The sequence below is a fragment of the Argopecten irradians genome, chromosome 10 (genome assembly GCF_041381155.1).
Source record: "Argopecten irradians isolate NY chromosome 10, Ai_NY, whole genome shotgun sequence".
Taxonomy (NCBI): domain Eukaryota; kingdom Metazoa; phylum Mollusca; class Bivalvia; order Pectinida; family Pectinidae; genus Argopecten; species Argopecten irradians.
Genome location: NC_091143.1, coordinates 16,330,525 through 16,350,189, shown reverse-complemented (window position 1 = coordinate 16,350,189; position 19,665 = coordinate 16,330,525). Strand labels below are relative to the sequence as shown.

Below are 19,665 nucleotides of genomic sequence, written 5' to 3'. Positions count from 1 at the left end.
CACTTGTCGCCTTTGCCAATATACATGTTTTTTTTTCTGGCAACAGGTGGCGGTAGTGGTTCAATCAAAGCTAAAAGTGCATTGTGCGAACTTTGTGCTTTTTGTACATACAGAAGATGCATAAAAAATATGACAAGGGTCTATTTGTGTAATAAGTACATTCAGATGTGAAGTATTGTTAGTTTTTTCTGACTGTACGTTTCGGTAAGATAGCACTATAAAACACTTTCCACTATTACAAGTGGTATGCATTCAGTCACCTTCCTCAAAACGTGATAGGCAGTCTTCAAATAATTTCCGCTAATAAGAGGACATATGTATTTTATTTATCAGTTAATCGGTAAATAACCCCATAATGTAATGGTGATGACAAATGCTACTGCAGTATTTTATTTCACAGCTATCGGGGCGGTGTATGGTTGGTTCTGTATACCGTTCACACTGGTGTAACTTAGAGATGGAAATGTATCTTAACAGTTAACACCCAATAACACCGACACATGACCTCCAGATTTATTTCAATGAATGTAATGTTTACTACATTCATAAAATTAAATCCTTGCCTTTTAATGGAAACGTTTTCCGTTTATTAGAATTTGATTACTAGACTAAGGATATTTAAGCGCTGTGGGATAAAGCACGATAAAGACGGAGAAATAAACTTCTCACCATTCGAGGTCAAACTTCAGACGCCTGCGTATTAAACTGAAGGCATGTGTGGGTCAGTGTGGCGTTTGATGTTGCTAAGTCGAACAGTTGCTTCCGGCAAACATTTCATTGACTTTTTCTTCCCTTTTCTTCAATGACAGGTCATGGTTATGACGTCATGCTTGATTAATTCGTTGGTTTTTTTTTCTGTCGGGAAACAGATTTAAGAGTCATGTTCAAAGTATATCCTTAATTAAAACATTTCATAATTATAAAATACAATGTAATATACACAAGAAAACATATAAGTTTTGCATTATGGATTGTTAACAAAGTGTATTTTAAACTCTCTAAATCATAATTTGACTATACAGAAATATAGTATTCCTGACACTAGACTAGCTTCTTTTTCACGTTATCCATTTATTTCACAAAACTATCTATTAAACGTTGGCATGAGAACCGATCAATCTCATAATTAAATGGATTGCCAATTTACATTAATGTAATGACCTTGACAATGAATGTAAAGTGGAAGTGATTTTGAAAGAAGAGCTGCTTTTGAAATTGACAGCTGGACAATATCGTAATTACTAAGACATTTGCGGACCAATTTAGTTCTTCTGTGGCCAGTCTTTCTCAAGTGGATGCTTGTTGACATTTCAAATTGATCACACAGCGCGAGGAGACCGTTTCCGAAATTGATATTATAAAGCTGCGCTGGAACAAACATTAGTGTCTTTGTTGGATATTGTCGAGTGACGAATTCTATTGGAGAATGGTAACACAGAAAACTGATGGTCATAACAAATATCGTTAAATACTTTCATTAATCTTGCGCCAAATTGTGCCGTGCTTATTTTTGGAATGCAAGCAAAGGTCACTAGTCGGTCAGGGTCAAGCGTTTGGATAGAAAAATAACTCCTTGGAATACCGGTATCTCCGAATACTACTGGAACTTCTTTTGTCTGTGAATAAACATGTTTCATTCTCTTAAAAAGTAATTAAAAAAACAACATGTATGAGTTATTTCAGTTATTCCAAGAGCTACCAGTTTAACAGATTATAGTTAAATATTCACTCATATAATTGTTAAAATTTATGTAACAAAAATGTACTAACTAACAATGAAACTGATAGATACATTTTATTCTAGTCATATTGAAAAAAATTAAAAGGTATACATATTAGAGGGAGTGTATGTAAATGTACGTAAAAAAGCTGCGATATAAGTTGTTGGATATTTGTGTAGCATATGGAAACATGCTAGCTAGCTGGAAAAAGGAAAACCTGATGTTATCTTTTTAATTTAATCCAATAAAAAGACATTTAATCGGATGTTTATCAGTAAGCACTTAGCGTAATTAAGCTTTTCTACATCAAATAATACTAGGGTTGATGCATCAAATTATTCCATGCATACAATAAAATATTTGATAACACGATATATCCGGTATCCCGGGGTAAAATCATGAGGGACGAGTGAGATATAACTCGGTTCAAGAGAATTGTATTTGTTGGTATACAGTAAATGTACTCCCATGATATATTTTGTGTTGCATGGCGAACATGCAAACGTGCATGGAGCTGCAATGCTCATTTGGCAGCCACGGGATTTGCATTATGTGATATATATTTAACGGGTTATATACACATCTATGCCAAATGCCACAACTGTAATGGCATTGGCAGACTACGCGACTGTCGACATTAGCTCAAACATTTCGTCAATCTTCGTTAAAGGCGGTCTAATCGCATCGCTGCTAGTTTGAATTCTTATGTCTTGGATGAGAGGTTCACCACCTGTTTACTTACATACGGGAGGCGGGAGAGGGGAAAGGGGTCAATATGAAAGCGGTAATGATTTAACGGTATGCCGATAATTGCAAATATAATGATTTGTAAATCTTGACAATGTTGTCATTAAACCTGATACATTTTTTCACTATTATATTTTCAAATCATACATCATCATTGATGGTTTTTAAACAATTAACATCATTTAGCTTACTGAGTGTTATTTACATTGTGTATGGCAGCGCTGTCGTCCAACACGGTACAGCGTGTCTCTGGGTTGTTGGGTTTTTGCAAAGACGTTAAAATATGTCAACATGCCTACTTTCGGTGGCATTTACTGTAAGTCAAGGTCATATACTTGGTAGTCTACATTTCAAAATGTGGACATATCATGTGATAGATACTGGGTCTGCCAAAGGTGAAGGACATTTCCAATTACTCGTACGTAATGGTAGACAATTACATGTACAAATATATATCAGATTTCTAGATATTTCGGGAATTAAAAGAAATGTTTGAAAACACTCCAATGACATTCATAGTAAAGCATGTAATGTTGTCATTCATGTCCAATATAAAGAAATAAATACTTCCAATTCAATATTTTAATTCTTAATCATTTAACTTTGACATCCCACTCCGACTTCCCGAATATCAGGGGTTGGTGTAAGAGTGGGATTAACATTACTGTCAAACTATTAAAGATGCTACAGCGCTGATGAATGACAACTCTCTATATCAAAAACTTGAGGAAGATAATATGGATTTTTCTTTAGTTAAAAAAGTTACTTACTTTACATCATTACCACCTTCGAAATGTTAAGAGCCTCTTTTTACCTTTAAGATAAACATATTGAAAATAATAAATTGCGTCATGAAAAAGTGTGTGACGCTATGCCCTTTACGGATTGTGCATCCACCAAAAACAAAAGAAATCATTCTACATTTTATATGTATATAATTGTTTTGTGTTAATTAGACATACATTAAAATGAGAATACACCAACTATTGTTCAAACGATGAGTATCTTTTATGCATTGTCAGCAGTGGGTGTCTTTTCTTAAAAAATTAACAAATTTCACCCTGCCGAGACCAAGGGGTCCATAATGATAGTAGTCAACAAAATATAATGAAATATCTCACATCTGTGACGAAAAAAATAATAGAAATATATTTCGAGTGATATGTTATATCACACCATATGATTATACTTACTTGATAAACAAACTAGCTCATGTGAGTAATTGACAACTTTTATTCACATAACATTTGATACAAAATATCAACAACATTTTTAACACATAAGGAAACCTATTCTACAGCAGCTGTGTTACACCGAATGGAAGTATTCATATAATGAAATGTTCACATTCAGACAAAACACTGCTTATCGACATTCCCTACAACTTGTTGCATTATTCATATCTTGACATCATTTATGTTCGGGATTTAATTTCATTTTTAAATTGTCCATGACTTCGTGATACGATTTTGATTTTGTGAGAATACTGTCAAAATGACATAATATATATTCAAGCACAAAGACACTCCGTGGTTTTGCAAGCAGTCTTCCGGATCTAAATCGTTTGTATCCCGCCGAGAAGTAATCTGTCAATTATATTAGGCGTTTGTGGAGATATCGCAACTTGTTTCTTTTCAAGTGTATAAGTGACCTAGATTCTGATAAGGACCACTGGAATTATGTGTATGATGATTTATTCTAGACACAGGACCCTGACAAACAATTACAGTCTAAGGGTATATTAATCTTTACCCCTTACCTTGGTCCAAACATTTTGTAAGAATAAGTTAAGGTGTGTATCTTCTAGTTCTAGCAATGGGCATTGTTTAGAATTAATATAGCGGAAACAAATGTCGATTGGGCTCAATTTGGTACACAGAAAAACTTATTATTTTGCAAATTTTGCGAAATTGTGATATTACGCGAAAATTAAGCATTCTTTCGCACAATTTGAGCATTTTTGCGCGATTATTTTCTTTTTCCTAAGTGAACTTACTGCTCTCATAATTAAGATTAAAATGCAATTCATTGTTTATTTTTTCTCTTAAACTCGATTTTATAAGTTTCCGGGAAAAGGTATTTTATTTTCAAAGATACCACTGCATCCAGAAGAGTGAAGTTTTAACTTATAATTCTGGGGACAACATAGAGTTATAGGAAGTTAACCTGGTCGTTTAGGGAGATATCGGCAGTAGGTATTTTACTTTGACGAGCAGTAAATGAATATATGCTATATGCGAGATAACTCTGTGAAGGGTTTGTGAACAATATCAGATATCAAACCTGAGAAATGTAGTAACTTGTTTATATCCAGCATTGCAGTATAGATAACCCTGCCTATGTCACACGCTGGGAATCAGCCGGGTCCAAATGCTCGATACTCAGATTTAAGATTTTATTACTTAGGAGGAAAAAGTCTTAGAGAAGTAACCAAAGCAACGCCCTTTATGATGATCAGTGGGGGGAATGTGGATTGAATTATTTTTGTCATCAAATAATCCAATATATTAGTGTTTTATTAGTTTTATTTTATCTACTTAAAAGATATTAGCATAACCTTTAACGGACATAATTGAGCAATCTCTTATGTCTAGTCTCGGTATATAAAGACTACGCTACGAGCGAAAACGCCATTGATACTAAGAAAACAATACAAAATAAATCATGTCTTAAAAAGCAAATGAAAAAAATATATTATCAATATACAGCTGAAAAGTAACGTTGTAAACCAAGCACTAAACATGATTTGTTGTTTGTACACTCAGTTTTTTTCCTTTCTTCAATCGCATCATCTCGGAGTTTCCACAATCTTACACTCGATATATATATTGTCTTCCTAATTAAGTAGTTATCAGGACAAATGGAGGTAACCGTTATATTTTATTGTTTCAGGACTACCTGCATCACAACCATGGCTGGGGACCTTGGGGCGAATGGTCCGGATGTAACGCACAATGTGGGACAGGGGTCATGACCCGGGACAGATCGTGTGTCCGTGAAAATCATCCGTGAGTAGTGATCAGTTGAATTATAACGCACGGTTATCTCACCAGTACGGGGCACCAAATGGGATTTATCGTTTTTAATCAAAATTCAATTCTGTGTTACAAAATTTATTTTTGTTGTATTACTTTTCAGTTTTTTAGGAAATTATTTCACAACATCATACTAAATCTGCTCACAAAATTGATTTATTCTATAGATAAAATTATGATAAGACTAGTTTTTCTAAATTTATTTTTGTCTACAGATATGTCATTTTAGGATATATATGACAAGCGAAAGATGATATATCTTTTGAACTAAGGTAATTTTGTCTACACATAATTTAGATTTAATACACAGTTTCAATAGTCCCTTTCGGCGCCCCGTAACCAGAAATAAGAATATTTTCGGTGATGTATTAAAAACCAGTGAGTAATAATGTTAATATGCTATCTATCTGTTACAGCTGCCATGGTCACACTGTACAGTTTAAAGTTTGTAACACTCAGGTATGGTATGATTTTGTATACATTGAATAACAACATAATGCTAAGCATTGTCATTGTGCACACACAACTAGGTGTATGTACAGAGAAATGCGATGAAACCTCAACTAGATTGACTCTGATGTCTCCACTCTTTGATGTGTTTAACTTAAAAAACTTTCAAATAGCAAAACACAAAAAAGTTAACATGCTGCAACCACTTCAGAAAGACAAAACGAGATAACCGAAACCTGCCTCTGTAGTATTTAAACAAAGGGACTATGGTAATGTCATCCTGGAGGTGTTGTTTCACTTATTCTCCTGATTTTACTCCAATGAAGCATCAATTGTTTATCAAATGAGTCTGGTCCGTTTTGAAGGGACTTCCGGAAGCCGACGTGAGTATTGTCATCCTGGAGTGTTGTATTCACACTTATTCTCCTAGATTGTTTGGGACACTAATGAATGCGTTTGACAGAACAAATGATATTTTTTTAATGTACCGGTACTTTCATTAAAAAAATCATATCCCTGTCCATTTTGATTCCCGTTCTAGGCGTGTGTGTCAGGCCAGTCCTCCTTGAGGGCACAGCTTTGTTCCTCACATGACGGAGAAGATATTGGTCATGGCCGTTACCGATGGGCTCCATACATGATGTGTGAGTATATTATACACGATTGTAGGAATCCTTTTTTTTCTTTAATGGACCTATAATTATTTTAGTTGGTCTCAAATACAATTTGGTATAATTTAGGTTGTAGTAAATCTTTGGGTTTTTTCCATTGATTCAATGAAAGCAAATTATTTACTCAATTTATACAATTTTTCACGTACACCATTATATATTAAGGATGTTCTCCTCTGAGAAGTCAATTTTTTTTGTATTAAACTTTTTTTCTCATATAGATTTTTGAAACAGGAGTTCATACCATAAAAGAAAACGGAAGTAAAAACAGATGTCCGTGTGCTCGTGTTTGGGCTATTGTCACTCAAAGATACTTAGTTGACAAAATATTGGATTTTATGGGAAATTTGCCGTTTTGACCATATACACAAAAGACTAAAGCCAAAATTTCCTTACGAGGTGTTTGATATGTATGGATGTTTGTATCTATTTATTTCCCAGCAGTCTTCTTTAAAAATATATCAGTTTTGTTTACTAAGACTTATATTTTTTCTCAGAATAACAACATATGCTACCCCTACCCCTTAATTTTGATCTACAAAATGCACCATTTTCAGCCATTTTTGCAAAATTTACACTTTATAGAAAAAGTTCTGGTATTAAACTTTTGTTGATACTTTGCATATCGACAGAGAAAAGGTTGTTCTTTCTAAATCAAGCAGAAAATGGTGGGCATGTGTGCTTTTTTTTTTGCCCCATTTGAATATTTGTTATATTTCAGTATTTTAGAGTAAAGAATAAATATGTTCAAATAACTATTAAATGTGAAAATAAAGTGACAAAAGTGTATCATTTCACACATTGATGCTCAATATTTTAATTACCAAGAACCTAGTAAAGATTTACTGCAAAAAAATAGCTCGAAACAGCTAAAAAAACCTGACGTAGTGATGATTTAAGTAAAAACAATTACAGTAAAAAATGGTAAAACTGTGGCTCTACTCAAAGCGAAAAAAAGACACAATTTCAAAATGGCCGCCAAATGGGCCATTTCTTAAAATCCCCGTATAAAAAATCTACTAAAAATAGAAATTAATTTTTTGACAAAATTTGCAACTGGCAACTTGCTACCGATATTGATAGAGTCTCATAACTTCTTTGATCTATGTCGAAACGAGACTTCAATGGGACTGAAACCATCCTTAATCCTTACATCCTTAATATATATTAAATGTTGTATCTACTTTAATCTAATTGAGAGAGGAAATTTTAAAATCTTTTGGTTTGTATTCCAATTCCTTCCATGAATTTCTGTAATGATATTTAAACCAGCTCTAAGTTACCATTTTGAGTTTGATACTGTTTAGAATATGAATAATATATTCTTGTTTTACTTGTTGTTTCGTCAATAACATTACAGATGACGAGAGATGCGAGTTGACCTGCCATGCGCGAGGTCACGGTTTCTATACAAATTTCGATGATCCTATAACGAATGGTACCACATGTAAGAAGGATGGGTCATCGGTTTGTGTACAGGGAGTGTGTAGGGTAGGTTATTCAGAATAATCATTGATTGTCAATCGCGACTCCTCGCATGTAACTGTCGTACACTGACCTTGGATGCAGCTATTTTGAAACTAAGGGATTATTTTCATAACAGCATATTGCTATCGGAACACCATCATCTGAAAAGCGTCAGTTAATCAATCATGTATGTTGTCTGTCGCGAATGAGAAAATGTTACATTTATTTTCTTAATACGACTATAGAAGTTCAACATTTCGATAACTATTGTTTTTCTAATGCGCACTTAGAGCGAAATTAGGTTAACGACGAAGAAAATGTGCTCTTACATCTATAACATCGGGGGTTATAGTATACATTTGAGGAGTTCCGATTTCCTGATTGTAATTGATTCGCGAAAATCGGAATAGTACAAGAAAATATCCAGAAAACAAATAGTTTCAATCACTTTTGCAGCATTTTGGATGTGATGGGATAGTAGGGTCCCACACGACAAAAGATCGATGTGGTGTATGTGGTGGCGACGGAAGCACGTGCAATATCATGGTCGGGGTCAAGGATGAACCAGTGTTGAATTATGGGTACAGCTTTATACACACCGTCCCAAGCGGAGCTACCTTCATTAACATAACACAATTAGCAAGAAGCAGAAATTACATAGGTGAGTTTCATAACAGGTTTTTTTTCCACTTCGTTAGATTGTGGTTCTTACAATGTTCAAAAGCATGTTCTTACGATGAGGAGTACATCTGTGATTAAAAAAGACAAAGAAAGAGAAAACCAACACCTCTATAATAGTTTCCATTTTTCTTTGTTTATTGATATTTTTAAACTATCCATATTCTGCTTTCAAAAAGCGCCGGGATATTTCAAGTAATTTGAAAATCATTATAATTGTCGATCACGCTTAATCCTACCTCCCTTCAGATTTTCTTTTTACAATGTTTCTTATCCAAAATGCATATTAGAAATACAATAATTAGAACCTGCATTTATCATGAATATTTATAGCCCTGAAGATCAAAGACGGTCCATACTTTATGAACGGTAATCGACGCCTGTCTCGTCAGGGGCCGATTTCAGGGGCCGGTACAACATTCCATTACCACAGGAGGGCCACGCGCAAATGCCCAGGGGAATGCGTCCTCTCAGACGGACCCACGACACAGGACGTAGACATAATGGTAATAATATTGTTTTCTTTTTCATCTAGTAACATTTCCGTGACGGTCTTATATTCCAAATGTCCTCTATTCAGAAGGCCATAACGTCGTAATACTATAATTCTCAACATGTCTGTTGATTCAAAGGCCGAAGGGTTCAAAGGTCCGTTCGTCTGAAAAGGCTTGAAAAGAGTTGAAAAAAAGTTTATTTGACTGGAATTCAAGTATTTATCCTAACAAATTTTGTCTTCATTAAAGACTTAACAATATCAAATTCATAGGCGGCTTTTTATTAAAATGTTGGTTTTTTATATTGTTTTAGGTTTTGGCATTTGGACAGAATAGCGGAATAATGTATAGGTACGCCCAGCCGGTTATTCAGACTGATCCTGTCCCGACCTTGAACTCTTACGCTCTACAGGACATTAGTCCGACCTTCACCGATCTGTTTGAACAGTCCGACAATTCTGAAAAGGATACGCTGGTCAGTGTGACTTCAAAGACAGATTTTAATGCAAGTGACTTCGGAACAAACGAAACGGATGTGAAAATAGACGGTGTCACAATTGTGCAAGACACATATATCAAATCGGAAGCGGAACTTGCACCGACAATAGTAACGGGAATCGGGAACCGGGGAATCGGAAACCGGGAAATCAGTTCCGACACAGAAACCGTTGTGTCAGGGTCAAATGATGAGACACGGACTCCGGGTTATACTCAAAGTTTTGATTTCATGGATACAATGAGAGAGCGGCAAAATAATGGACATCAGAATAATGGACACCAGAATAATGGTCACCAAAATAATGGACATCAAAATAACGGATATCAAAATAATGGAGAAGATAGCGGCCCGCAAAACAATGCTTACACCAGCGGGGATGGTGAATTTGTGAATGCGCCATTGGCCGATACGGTTGGTGGAACAAACGATAACGTCATTGTCATCAATCCTGAAGAGTCGGTGTACGTGTCGGGGTCGGGTGAAGCAGTGTCTAGACGGTACCATTGGAAGTTTGCGGGGTACACGGAATGCAGTAGATCGTGCGGCACAGGTAAACAAACGTCAGCTACTATATATACTAATTTTCAGGATATCGTTTTATCTAGATAAAAATGATGTAAACGGCATTGATTTATTTAAGAAAAGGAAAGGTATATTTATCTAAATTGTACTGCAATGCCTAAAGTTCATAAATGATTTGAGACAAATGGCTAATCACTACATTACGCTTATCACATGCTAAGCGTAGGGCAGTGCAATCAACATGTCTCTAGACACAGGTGTATCTACAATGTATTATGTGTTTTTTGCATATGTTCTTTGTTATATATGGGACACAAAAAGACCATATGATTAATACAAGTCGTTAGAAACGTTCTCATTTGAAAGGCTGCATGTCCAGGAGATACATGTACATTTTTTTTTATTTTACTCTAGGCTACAAAAGGCCAGATATCAGATGTGCCGCCTTTGGTTCGTATGTCCGAAGGTCGAAATGTAGAAATATTCCTTTTCCAAGCCGGGATCCCATTCCATGCAATGTAGCTTCTTGTCCAAACGATATGTAAGTACATGTTACTTACTTATTCCTAAAGTCAAAATGGTAAACGAATTTTTGTTTAACTGAAACATGTTATGGAGTACGCTGTGCGTGTTTTTCTTGCTTTATAACTACAAGGTGTGAGTCAAAAAGAAATAAACCAATTAGGTTACTCATTAAGCCCAATTAAACACCCGTCTGGATAATTATGATAAAGGTTACTTATACAGCTGTATATATTTCAACAAGCCAATGTCAGGCCCAAAGAAGCATTAAATTTAGGGATATAGAGGTCTATACATATTTTGTTAACCGAATAAGAAAATAGCATTGGAACCTTTTTTATTTGAAAAAAGTTTAACAAAAGTTTAGGCTAATATGTTTAATGAAAAATATGCTTTTCACTTTATATAAGTCCAGCAAGATGGGAGACGTCTGATTGGTCACCATGTAGCGTCACGTGCGGATCAGGCAATCAACGACGTCACGTCCGATGTGTCAAGTATATTGACCAGAACAACGCGTATGAGGTTAGGCAGGAGAACTGTGCTTACTTCGCAAAACCGGACTCTGTACAAAGTTGTAGGCAGACGGAATGTTATCGATGGGACGCTGGACAGTGGTCAAGGGTAAGCGATTCGTATCGCCCATTTTAAACTTGGTCAAAACGCGATTTAATTTATCAAAACATGCTATATCTGTAGCATTATTTCAAGATGCTCCACTGCTGAAAATGGTATTTTTTCTCTATCAATAATAGGAGCAGAAGAATTGGTATAGGTTTAAGCTTCTAATTAAAACAATTAATTGTTTCCCGAAAAAAATCCATGGCACTATGTCCTATATGGAATGAAGTACTGATCGCCCATTCACCAAAAGTAAAATAAGTTATTTTGTATTAATGTTTTTTGTTAATTGGCGATATCTACATACAGGATTAAACACCATTTATTGTTCAAGTGATGAGTATCGTTTATGCTCTCTCGGCGATTGGGCATCTTTCAGATGTAAAACTAATTAATTACAATAAAAAAAGTATACTTCAGAAACAGATGATTGATATCCTTATATGGGCATATGGTCCAGCAAAACGTGTATATTCAAATACATTGTTTTTCATAGTGCTCTGTCACATGTGGGGCAGGTGTACGTACCAGGACTGTTAGTTGTATGAACAGGAGCGGCCGGACGGTGATTGAGACTTCCTGTGATTATAGTTCTCGCCCAACGTCCTCAGAATATTGTAACCAGCCAGTATGTGTCACGGACCAGGCGGTTGGTGACAGTTCTTCCACTAACTGGTATTTCACACAATGGGCCTCCGAGGTAAGCGTTTCTCGTGATTTTGTCATATTGCTTAAACTCTCTGCTAGCATTTCTGGTGGAAATTTAGAAAATCAACCGTGTAAGCCATATGATATTTGGTTCATGAAATCTGGCTTGCAACAGATTTCCAGTTCAATTCAAACATTTTTTTGATTTTTTCTATCTCATGATCGTCCAAATGTCATTCAAACATTATGTGAAATTATTTTTAACGGTTTTGCCAAATAATTCAATACACTTCATAATAGTAAATGTCAATGCATTTTGCTAAAATGAAATACAGTTACATGTTGCAAAATATCTTTTAACGTATAATTTCACTTCTTTTTATATATCCCTTGTAATACTGGCCGCACTATACCGCTCGGCTAGAAAGAACCTCTTTAGTTCGATCGGTTGAGCGACTGACTTGAAATTCAGAGGTCTCGAGATTGATTTCTCACGGAGGCAGTGATTAAATTTATACAAATCCTGCACTCTTTTATATTCGTCTTTATCCCATATACAGTCAACAAACTGAACACTAATCTGTCCTGGTTTTATCCGTCTATAGTGCCCAGTTGATTGTGGGGAAGGCGCACAGACCAGGAAAATCGCTTGTCTGAGGCTCGATGGTTATGTCACATCCGACCAACATTGCTCTGTGTCCATGAAACCATCAATATCTAAACCATGTTCAAAACGAGGACAGTGTGGGGCATACTGGTTCACTGGACCATGGGACAAGGTACGGCTGTTGAATATGGTAATCAAAAAGCTTCTATTGCTGGTTGTAATGGAAGCTAATGATATCTAACACAGAGAAAAAAGATTTTTCAAATAGTTTTAAAAAAGTTCAAAAGACGTATTATGCAGTGACAATATGTAAATGTTCCATGTCTGTAATCCATATTTAAATTTTTATACATTTATAGAAAACCGATCACCTGGCGGTATGTAGCACGGAGAAAATGTCGTGTAGTATATGCAAAAACAGAGCGGCGTGCTACTTGACTGACAACTGACAAAATTATTATTAGTAGATATTGCAATGACGATGTTGTTCTCGATATTTTTATTCCAGTGTAACGTTACATGTGGAACTGGAAGTCAAACAAGGTCTGTAGTATGTGTGCGCAAAGACACCAATGGGGTGGCGAGTGTTATTTCCGACTATTATTGTGAGCAGGACAGTAAGCCCGAGACTACTACTTCCTGTCAGCTGACTGGTTGTAGGCCAGACTGGTTTATGTCAGAGTGGGGACAGGTACGCAAATCGTTTAATATATGAGGCTTGTGATTTTTAAGTACTAAAATACAATACATAATTGTTTTCATTGAATAAATATGTACTGGATCTAGTTTGATATTCAAATAGTATCATGTTTAGCTAAATACACGTGTTTCATCATCGACGACAAAATTGTAAATATGATATATGTACGTGGGCGTCAAATACCTTTTTATAATATTACATTCCAAATTCGAGTAACTTAAAGGCGCCGCATGGCGATACATCAGCTTTCTGCTTGATTGTGGATCTGTAGTCCTATGAAAAAAACAAACTTGTTGACATTTTATAACGTGGTTTTCTTCTAATCTAGTGCTCTGTGACTTGTGGAAGTGGTGTTCGTTCACGGGAGGTACGATGCCTTGAAGGAAACTACCGGCCTGTTGGTGGTTGTGATCCGGCGACACAACCAGAAACGACGGAGTCGTGCAATGCAAATCCGTGTAATACAGCCCCTCCGCCACCGGACCAAGGTACGCACACGTCAATATCAACAACAAAGCAGCATAACAACCTCTCCGGGTTCATTGCGGTCCCTATAAACATGAAACGAGAGGATCACAAAGAACTCTGGGATACATTGCCAGCTAAAATGACTCGGTATCTGCTATTGAAGACTTAAGGCATATATTAGTATTTTCTTTTGTAGGTGAGGAAACTCATTAAGTACATTTATCTATTTTTACACCTGCAATACTTCCTTTAAGTGTTTCAAACCTATACATATTACGGTGTGCAAATATAATTGATTTTACCAACTAAGCCAAACTATATACATGTGTTAATATATATGATTCAAATTTCCATTGATGATATTGGATGTTTTACTATCATTTGCTTAGTTCTGATCACGTTACTTGCTTTTTGCAATAATGTATATATGTCTTGTTTTAACAGAATGTAGAGACAAATACACACATTGTGTCATGGTTCTCAAGACGACGCTCTGTAGATACGGATACTACAAAGACCTATGTTGTAAATCATGTCTGGAATCTGGATTTGTGTGATGAGTCTAACCTGTTATGTATGACGTCACGAAAAGTGGGATGATGAACACAACGAAAGTTTTCAACAATGGATTATCAATCTTATGATGAAGTGATATTTTGGAATTCTCCGTGATGAATCTTTCTTCGGGTGTGATAGGAGAGTTCACATTTGACACCGAATGTCCACATTGTACCTCAACAGTTGTGATTTATCATTGTGTCTACATTGATATTGTTATACTTGTACCAGCGTACATATACAGCTTGTGACGTATAGTACATTTATTCGTAACATTTTGAGAAAGTGCACAATACGATTGTATGACGCTAATGTGACTTAGATGGTATAGGCCTATATGGATCTGTGTCGAACTGGCGACCTAAACTATGCAAACCATAGAAACAACTTTTAAATGTCATATGATAATATATTGACAATTATCATTTGGAGCATAAATATATTCTCCGAATTACCGAGTTGAAAAAGGTAGAAAGAATCAGAGACTGAACAGTATTATATGCCCGCAAGAGTACTTTCTTTGAGGAATATATTAGCTAAAATTCGTGCACGGAAAGAGTTTAAATACTGATGAATTGGTTGTGAAAAATGAAAAAGGAAGGCATTTGTTTATGTGTATAGTTAATATGTGAATGGAATGGTGTTTTTTCGTTTCCACTGCCAATGCTATGTATCTTAAGGCAGTGTAAATGAACGTTCATAGCGACTTTGTATTAATGTAAATATGAGTTTTTAAATAACTTTGCGCATTGTTATCAAAATGCTTGAATTCGCCACTTACCCAAAATGTGTTTGCAGGCAAGATGTTGTAACCCAGGACAAAATGCTGAAAGCATAGCGATTATATCTTTCAATATGTGAGCAATCAACTTGAGCACATTTTTTCAAAACCATGAAACAAAGGCTTACCCAGTATTCTAATCGCCTTCTTATGTCACTTAAGGGAAAACGTTTGACGTATATCCATTTTGATCTGAGTTTATTTTGAGGAATCGGAGTCAGACTGGATGTATAACAATGATATCGCTCGTACCTTTAAGAGTATTGAGGGAATGATTAAGGTGGGGATCTATGTTGATTCGGTTTAAATGGGATGGACAGATATACTGTATTAGAATGATTTACTGAACATTTGAGTACCTACGTACATGTACAAATGTATGGTACATATGATCTGCATGTTATCATTGAAGCAATGCATGCAATATAAAGTGGTTATCGTCATGTATTAAGAATAAAGTTCAAAATGACAATTCTTAGGCATACAGTTATTGAATATTTCGCAGAACATTGTTGTATTTCATTTTATTTTCGTTACATTTAGTTTTGATTATGTGTTTTACTAAACAATTCTGAAACAACTAAACAATTGATTTGTTAAGACAATGGAAACGTCCCAAAACTGTTTATGATGAGACAAACGTTTAAAAGACTCGGGGTAATGAGCAATGTATATATCAATATTGGCGACTCAGAAAGTTCAATCTATGGGCGATTACGTAGTTATAACATTTATCATCATATATGTGGTTATGCCAATGACCCAAAATATGATTCTTATGTAACATTATTGTGAATTATTATTTTCATTATTGTATATTTATATATAAATGCATATGAGGCTTCATTTCAATTTCCGTATAGCCGGTTATTTTGGTGGGTAACAATTTAATTTAAGCAGTTTTTTTTTTTAGTTTTTTTTTTTTTTTTTTGGGGGGGGGGTGATTAGGCTTTTGCCTTCAGAGTAAATATGCTTTACTCATTTTCAATATTTCGCATATCGAATTTTCACGATGTAGCAATTAGCAATGTCCCGCGGAAGCGCGAGATAACCGGCTATATGGTACATTCCCTTATATCCAGCATATGTTTATATATCATATTTTTCACAAACTCCCGCACCTGTGTATACATGTAATTGAACTGAGGTAGCGTGTACGCTTGTTCGTTTTGTTTGTATAAATAAATAACGTTCGTATAACAAAACATGTAACGTGTGTATGCATTTGTTTACTGCTGAGTCGCAGGCAATCTCATCTGCCAACAAAGTTCGGATTGAACAGGGTTATTTGTAAAGTAAATCGAGGACTTGTACATTATTAAGATAAATATATAGCCCATCGTTTGCTTTGTTTGTATTCTCATTTAATGTATGTAAAGAAGATAATTTCTATTTCGAATGCAAAGGTTAATTTTCTTTAGTGACTTATGTTTCCGTAAGTAAAGAATCTCAGACAAAAAAACAAGTCAAATAGTAACAAAGATAGATGTTGTACTAGTTTTGATGAGGATATTGAAAAACGAGTTTCATCGTCCATAGTTGGACCATTATAGCTGTACATGTACATTAATACTAGCGTTTGTTTTTAACGTACATTTTCTTTGTTGTATTGTGAATGTACGTATGCCTGCGGAGGTGACATGCTGTATTATTGTAAAAGTGTGAATACGTATCATACTATATAGAGAAGCTATTTGCAAAATGTGCAAATATTTTTTTTCTTTCAAACAGACAATAGATTAAAAAACACTAGTATTAATTATGCTAATGTCATACGATATATTTTACTCAAGACATGAAACCTCTTCCTGGACTTTTCTTAGATCGGATTTTGGGAAACATTGAATCTCGTTTGAATCATAGTTGCTAACCTGTTTATACCATTGAACTTCCATACACGTTTGGATATTTTTGGATGATGTAACCTAAATGTCCTTGATACAAATACAATTATCAAAAATACGATGCTTTAAACATCTTGTTTTAACGGAATAAATTCCAAAAAGAAATTATCGCAAAATTAAATACATACTATGTATATGTCAGGTATAAGCAAATCAAATCGGCTTGAATTGTTGTCAGGCATCAAAACTCGAAAATAAGTTGGTTTGTAGTAATAAGGTCTTTTGTTAAAACATATTAGAAATTTTCGTCGATATTGTATGTTTTAAGTTTCAGAAATGAGGGGGGGATTTCAAAAATGTCTGCAGTTCGATACATTGTTTACATTTGATGACAATATGTTCTATTTCTGTTAGATAATAACTTTTCGTTTATACTTATGTTACCTATGCTTTAAAGCGATACTATGCTTAAATTGTAAGTCCCTCAACGTTATGTGTATTTGATGATAATAAGCATTTAAAATACTCAAATAAATATTTTAAACTATTATACATGTAAATATTGTTATATTTGTTTCGTTTTCAAATATATTACATGTTTGTGAATCCAAATGGAGATACGTGTAGAAGTATCAAGCGAAACTAAATGGGAATACTTATCGAAACGTACATTATAGAATGCAACTCACATTGATCAGAATGTACAGATAATAAATAAACTGATCAACAATTAAACAATCTATATATAACTATTACTTCTGGTGAAATTTCAGTCTCGTTTCAATATTAATCAAAGAGGTTTTTTTCTTCAAAAACTAATTGTCTTAATTTGTAGCCACATAGAAAATATGTCAAAAAATAATGTCTAATGCTACATGCAGTTGAACGCTTTATACACTAATTTTAAAAAACGACCGTTGTAAACAGACGACGGGACGAAACCAAAATTCATTGAGATTCACGAAAACGTTAAGATTTTAACAAACGCAGGAGACAAGACAACAATAATATTTCACCGAATGTTTATTGCGAGTATTCTTTTTATAATGCAATGATAATAAGCGCTACTGAGTAGAAGCTGATATACTATTTTACGACCGACGGTGAGTGTTCGACTTGTGCTTAAATAATTTAAAATGCTTCAAAAGATTGCAAATACTTGAAAACTAGTTTTGTTTCTAGACTTTTGGTATAATAACATAAATACTACATGTACCTGCATTAGAGGGTGACAGTGCTAAGTGTCACCCCTCGGCTTGGCCTCGGGTCACAGTGATATCCTTGGGGTACCACTAGGCACTGTCATCCTCTAATGCAGGTAGTATTTATATAATATCAAATAAATTTTTGCGGTACGTCTTTTTTAGGTTTACTGAGATGAAAATGATAACCATTAAGTGATTTGAAATTTGAACAAGAAATGCTGAAAATTAACAATTTTTGTAACAGGACAAAAAATAATCACACTGAACCCCTACTTTTGTGATTATTTTGAAACAGCAACTTATTTTCTTTTGAACTGCAAAATTTTAGAAAAAAAAATTAGTCATCAGATCTTTCTCTGTGAAACGTAGAATCTGTCAAAATTGTGATAAACGAGGTATTTCCATCCTAAGAATTAAGGAGGTAGGGGTAACATTTACAGCTGTAACAGTGAAATTCCGGTAAAATCACAGTTTACGTAAATTGCTACATGCATCTTTAATTCATAATATCTCAAAATCAAGTATATTGTTTTATATATTGTTTTATATTATTTTTAACTTTGGTATGAATTCCTATTTCCAAAAATCTATGTTAGAAAAAAGTTAGTCAAAAAAATTAGAAAAATCCTTATTTTTTTCTAGAAACAAGAAATACATTAAACTATCTTGTTCGCCGATTTATATATAATAATATGTCGGTGGCACTATACATGGCAATCGAGGTCAATAATACGTGACATCATCAGAAAAATATTGATAACAATTGAACGCCTACACTACGGAAACGCCGGTTACAAACAAGAATCATCTTCTTCTACAGATTTTTATACAAGTTAAATCATGTTCAAGTGGTTTACAGATACCTGTGATACCATTCAAAGTTTATAAGAGAGTGGTGGCTATTTTTGGTAAAGTCACTTAGTTATTAGCGTTTGAGCCGGTGGGTATAAAACGCCCCAGCGGAAGGAATCCTTTCTTTTAATTAGGAATTATAAGAAAGAAATAAACAAAGATATCAACACAAGAATATTTTAATTACCTTCTATATACGTTTTAAGCATAGGTCTTAAAACACCTGAACAATAGATTTTTTCTTATACTGTTTAATTATTTTACATGAAATCAAAATACTGTTTGTCATTTCTGCTGTTTAACCGAGTTTTAAATTTTAATTAAGCATTAATGTACTATTTTCATCACATAAATCGTATTATACAAAGCTGCATACCGTTGTGCCTGCCCAGTATACTATTATTTTATCGAAGCGATGCTTACAAATCAATAATTCCAATTTTGTTTTTACACTGTATGTTTAAATTCTTATCTATCAGAATTATATTCGTTTCTTTCGTTACACTCAAGTAATATTGACGGAGACAAACGAAGTGAAGAAACTCGAGATCTGATAGTTAAGAATATTATCTACG

General features: G+C 34.5%; 1 protein-coding gene across 1 annotated transcript in view; it reads left to right on the top strand.

Annotated features, from left to right (window-relative positions):
• LOC138333253 (thrombospondin type-1 domain-containing protein 4-like) overlaps window positions 1–17,583 on the top strand; it is a 47,720-nt gene extending 30,137 nt beyond the window's left edge. The window contains exons 3-16 of the mRNA XM_069281515.1: window positions 5,361–5,476; window positions 5,920–5,962; window positions 6,495–6,597; window positions 7,985–8,115; window positions 8,548–8,752; window positions 9,103–9,275; window positions 9,577–10,312; window positions 10,699–10,825; window positions 11,217–11,430; window positions 11,924–12,127; window positions 12,681–12,854; window positions 13,191–13,373; window positions 13,711–13,870; window positions 14,295–17,583. Coding sequence (XP_069137616.1) covers window positions 5,361–5,476; window positions 5,920–5,962; window positions 6,495–6,597; window positions 7,985–8,115; window positions 8,548–8,752; window positions 9,103–9,275; window positions 9,577–10,312; window positions 10,699–10,825; window positions 11,217–11,430; window positions 11,924–12,127; window positions 12,681–12,854; window positions 13,191–13,373; window positions 13,711–13,870; window positions 14,295–14,407 — 2,682 coding nt within the window. The 3' untranslated portion in view covers window positions 14,408–17,583. The remainder of the gene's footprint in view (window positions 1–5,360; window positions 5,477–5,919; window positions 5,963–6,494; window positions 6,598–7,984; window positions 8,116–8,547; window positions 8,753–9,102; window positions 9,276–9,576; window positions 10,313–10,698; window positions 10,826–11,216; window positions 11,431–11,923; window positions 12,128–12,680; window positions 12,855–13,190; window positions 13,374–13,710; window positions 13,871–14,294) is intronic.
• Window positions 17,584–19,665: the final 2,082 nt, after the last annotated feature.